The sequence below is a fragment of the Alosa alosa genome, chromosome 9 (assembly GCF_017589495.1).
Source record: "Alosa alosa isolate M-15738 ecotype Scorff River chromosome 9, AALO_Geno_1.1, whole genome shotgun sequence".
Lineage (NCBI taxonomy): Eukaryota > Metazoa > Chordata > Actinopteri > Clupeiformes > Clupeidae > Alosa > Alosa alosa.
In genome coordinates this window covers 28,451,880-28,456,879 of record NC_063197.1, presented here as the reverse complement: position 1 = coordinate 28,456,879, position 5,000 = coordinate 28,451,880, and the positions used below count along the sequence as shown (strand labels likewise).

The 5,000-nt window shown below is 50.2% G+C and overlaps 1 protein-coding gene across 1 annotated transcript in view; it reads left to right on the top strand.

The window, feature by feature from the left end:
• The window catches only part of atf6 (activating transcription factor 6), a 70,682-nt gene that overhangs the window by 35,878 nt on the left and 29,804 nt on the right, over nucleotides 1-5,000 (top strand). The window contains exon 11 of the mRNA XM_048252123.1: nucleotides 4,717-4,830. Coding sequence (XP_048108080.1) covers nucleotides 4,717-4,830 — 114 coding nt within the window. The remainder of the gene's footprint in view (nucleotides 1-4,716; nucleotides 4,831-5,000) is intronic.

Below are 5,000 nucleotides of genomic sequence, written 5' to 3'. Positions count from 1 at the left end.
GTCAGGTTTCTGCAGCCTTTGCAATGCTGTTAAGTAGTTCGCACCTCTCCAGTGGTACCCAGTCTGACGCAGATAGACACTCACACCTGCTAGTCCTCTAGGTTACAGGCGGCCCATTACTTAAACACACAAACAGAACGCAGGTGCAGAGCACGGCTGCCCAAAAATCTGCCTGACAGGAAAAAAGCCCTGGTGCCGTGCCACACCCATGCCCCTAGTGCCCCCCCGCCACCCTCTGGGCATTTCCCTCGCCTCAGCACTCCGCTGCACTGACATAATCTAACATTCTTCACCTGCTGTTGCTCCAATGGAAAGAAACTGTTAGTAATGTAACAGTAACGGAACATTTAATCCTCTGGGCGGACTGGGTGTCTCTCATGGACGGAGCATGGAAGTTCATCTGGTTTATGAAAGACTGTGATCGGCATGGTTCTGATTAGAGTGTTTCTTTCTGCACAATCTGTGACTGACTGTATTCCTCCATTAGGCATTCGCATTGCATGAACTTGCTTAGCCAAGAGCAAAATGTATCTTTAGGAGTCCAATGAGAGGCCTATATTGTTGTTCCATTAATGGTCACCGAAGTGAATGACAGCTTGCTGATGACGTTTGACATACAAGGGCAGTAGCACAAAGTGTGTTTTCACAATGAGGAGGGTTGCACTCATTCCAAAGACATGCAAAGTGAAACAGCATGAAAGTCAGCAAATTGTCCCCATATGTACGAAGTTGGGGGGGTGTAGAACCTTCGACCTGTGGCCCTCTGGTTCCCTGAAGGAGCTGTCCAGTTCTCTTGGTGAGTCAGTGGACTCAGGCGGGTTAGAGGATATGGGAACGGAGAGAGAGAGGGAAGGCGGCGGTGTTTCACGGGGGATGGAGGGGCGGGGGTGGGTGCCACAGACTGCTCTCTGGGTTGTCCGTCTCATGCAGCCAGATAAGCTCACTGTCAGCGCCGTCACTCACACATGGACCCCAGGCATGTGTAGGTCTCACACACACACACACACACACACACACACACGATAAGACACACACATGCCTACACACACACACACACACACACACACACACACACACACACACACACACACACACACACACACACATTCACACACACACAGAGACAAACAAGAGACACACAAATTAGCCCAGCAGAGTCACCTTACACAGCTCTATAAGTTCAGTGTGGACAGGAAAGACCACATTAGTTGTCATATGAAACGCTTGTGCGGGTGTGTGTGTGTCTCTGTGTGTGTGTGTGTCTCTGTGTGTGTGGGCAGGCGTGTGCTTGTCCATGCTAATGCGTATGCGTTCGCACGTATTTGTGTATTAGAACCAGGTGGGTAGTTATGCAACTAGAACAGGCTTTCAGCATGACTCTGCTCAGTTCTAGACTGTTCCGCCCCGGGACCGCTGGCCGTCCAGGCTGCGGGTGTAACCCCATCGCCTCACTCCCAGCGGCGCGGGGCTCAAAACGCGCCACAATTAACAGCGTCTGCGAGTTGTCACGGCGACAGCCCCTGTGCAGGTGGAGGCCCCGTATCGAGGTCTGACGGGAGCGGAAACGGGAATGTCGGGAAAGCACCTCAGAAACAGGACCGGCAGATGGAATTATGTAATGTGGAAAATAATAGCCTATAAAAACAGCAAAGAAAAAAAAATAACGTGGAGTTGCACAGGCACATTTATAGATCGGAAAGTGTAACGTCTTCTAGGTTCAGTTTCTCTTTCTCTTTCTTTCTCTCGCTCCGCTGTCAAAATGTGTCAGTACTCAGCTGAGGTGTGTGTGTGTGTGTGTGTGTGTGTGTGTGTGTGTGTGTGTGTGTGTGTGTGTGTGTGTTTCCAAACGAGAAAACCAGCCTGACTGAAGACAGAGCGAGCGAGAGAACCCGCGTTGGCGCCAAACAACCCACTGACATCACCACAGCTTCATTCCTTCATTCTCTCGCTCCCTCCTTCTCTCCTTTCTCCCCACATTGCTCCCTCCTTCCCTCCTTTCTCTCCACCTCACTTTCTCCTTCTCTCCTTTCTCTCCACCTCACTCTCTCCTTCTCTCCTTTCTTGAATTTCTTGAATTTCCCCTGGGGATCAATAAAGTATCTATCTATCTATCAATCTTCTCCCCACATCACTCCATCCTTCTCTCCTTTCTCCCCACATCGCTCTCTCCTTCTCTCCTTTCTCTCTACCTCACTCTCTCCTTCTCTCCTTTCTCCCCACATCGCTCTCTCCTTCTCTCCTTTCTCTCCACCTCACTCTCTCCTTCTCTCCTTTCTCCCCACATCGCTCTCTCCTTCTCTCCTTTCTCTCCACCTCACTTTCTCCTTCTCTCCTTTCTCTCCACCTCACTCTCTCCTTCTCTCCTTTCTTGAATTTCTTGAATTTCCCCTGGGGATCAATAAAGTATCTATCTATCTATCTATCTATCTATCTTCTCCCCACATCACTCCATCCTTCTCTCCTTTCTCCCCACATCGCTCTCTCCTTCTCTCCTTTCTCTCTACCTCACTCTCTCCTTCTCTCCTTTCTCCCCACATCGCTCTCTCCTTCTCTCCTTTCTCTCCACCTCACTCTCTCCTTCTCTCCTTTCTCCCCACATCGCTCTCTCCTTCTCTCCTTTCTCTCCACCTCACTCTCTCCTTCTCTCCTTTCTCTCCACATCGCTCCCTCGGCATCGCTCCTTCAGCTCTCATGAATGTCCCACTTTTTTTAGTGTTCTGTGTCTCCCTCTCTCCTCCTTGACCCATCCTTCTCTCTCCTTCTCTCTCCCTCTCTCTCTCTTTTTCTTCCTCCCTCTCCCTTTGCATGTCTTTCGCTGCGGACATCTGGTTTCAGTGGTAGCCCTGGATGGAGACGTTGATCATATTTGTAAAAAGTTTAGTTTGCCGTCAGAAATCATTTCCTCCATTTGCCTTCAGGCTTCTCACTGTCCACCCGTGTGCTGTGAGTCATTAGCTAGAGCTAGAGAGGCCCATTGCTCAGGGGGCCCAGAACTGACCATTTACCTTCAAGCTTCTCACTGGCCACCCATGTGCTGGGTAGTCTGTGTGTAGCGAGACCCACTGCAGCCCAGGACTGACCATTTGCCTTAAGGCTTCTCACTTGTCACCCATGTGCTGGGTAGTCTGTGTGTAGCGAGACCCACTGCAGCTCCACCCATGCGTTGCAAGTTACTGGCTGGATTCGACTGGATTGTCTTTTTTCCATTTTCCATACATTCCCAATTAGTAAAATGACCCAGGAGTAATCAGTGATGAGCACTGTGCAGATTCTGTAAATGCTTAGGAAAGGTGTTTCAATACGTCCTTCAGCATAATTTCAGATCTACACAGGAGAGGTGTTAAACTCCTAGTGCAATGGGTTGGCAATTTCCCACACCGGCCAATCAACAACCAAGCCTATTTACCATCAAAAACAAAATCACCAACAAAGCAATCTGTGTGGGCAAAACAGATCACCAACAGATCAGCCTTCAAGAGCATTTCCCTCGGGGCACTTAAGCATAGTGTAGACTGAAAAATCATTTATCAAAGGAAAGGAGATAGTGACGCCCAACAATTCCTTGAACACTTGAACACGGATCCTGGTTGTGAGGCGCAGGAGACAGGAGGCAGCAGCAGGGGGCTCAGGCCACACACTACAGGGGACTGGCAGCAGCAGGAGCAGTGGGCTCAGGCCACACTGTACAGGGGACTGGCAGCAGTGGGATCAGGCCATAGGCTCAGGCTACACTACAGGGGACTGGTGGCAGGAATAGTGGGGTCAGGTCCAGCTGTGGGAGGCCAGTGCCAATGTGGACCCAGCAGGAGCCGGTAGCTAAACTGGTCCGACGTAAACACAAATATTGTGTCAGATTATTGTGCTTTTTGTTTTGTTGCATGATGGACACCCACACACACACCCAAACACCCACCCACCCACCCACCCACCCACAGACACACACACACACACACACACACACACACACACACACACACACTAGAATGCACTTGGTCCAGCTGGTATCTCAGTCCTCTGAGAGGCTAGTGGTGTGAGTGTGGGGTGGCTGTGAGTCCCCCTTCTCTCTCTTGAGCGGCGTCGAGTTTTACAAGCCCCGGGCCACCCTGTTAAACCCCCCAGCCTCACTGCTGAGACTGCACGCCGCTGCTACCGCTAACGCTAACGCTCACACTCCATATTTCTCCAGGGGATTTTACAGCCAAAACCTCAGCACTGACTTCCAGACTCTCTTGTCTCAGTTTATTCACATGTCACTCATGCATCAATTATAGCTCTCCTTTTCTGTCCCATTTTCCTGCTAAAAGCCTTTCATTTTAAAACGAACTCGGCAGAATGAGTCTATTTCACTGTCTTGGCACTACTGTATATAGTGACATTGGGAAATGCCTGGCTGATTACTGATGGGACTTTCTTAGCTCTTTTGAAAAGAAATGAGCTAATAGGGAGATTTCTGATCTGCTATTGTAAATGGTGTTGAGGATACAGTATTCCTTGTAAACGGCGTGGAGAAAGACGTCCCTGCAGTAAATCTGTCTGGAATCCATCGGCCTGGCTGCTCACAAGGAAAGAAAGAGAGCCACATTGGCTCCAGTTGTGTGGTAGAGTCCAACATCCTGACATTGTTTGAACAGTCCAATAAATAGTTTCTTTTCTTTCTCTTTCTTTCTTTCTTTCTTTCTTTCTTTCTTTCTTTCTTTCTCTCTCTCTCTCTCTCAGTGTGGAGGAGTCTGTGGCAGAGGAGAAGGCTCTGATGGTGGTGAGGAAGAGCCCCCTGGTTTTCGGTGCGCCGCCACCCTGCCAGCCACCCGTCAACAGGACGAAGTGCATCAAGTGAGTAATGAGGGCTCTGAGCGCGCCTCACTTCCCCTCCCCACTCTGAGCGTGTTCACTTCACCTCCCCACTCTGAGCGCGCTCACTTCACCTCCTCTCTGAGCGCGCTCACTTCACCTCCCCACTCAGAGCGCGCTCACTTCAGTGTGTCAGGACTCCTCTATATCCG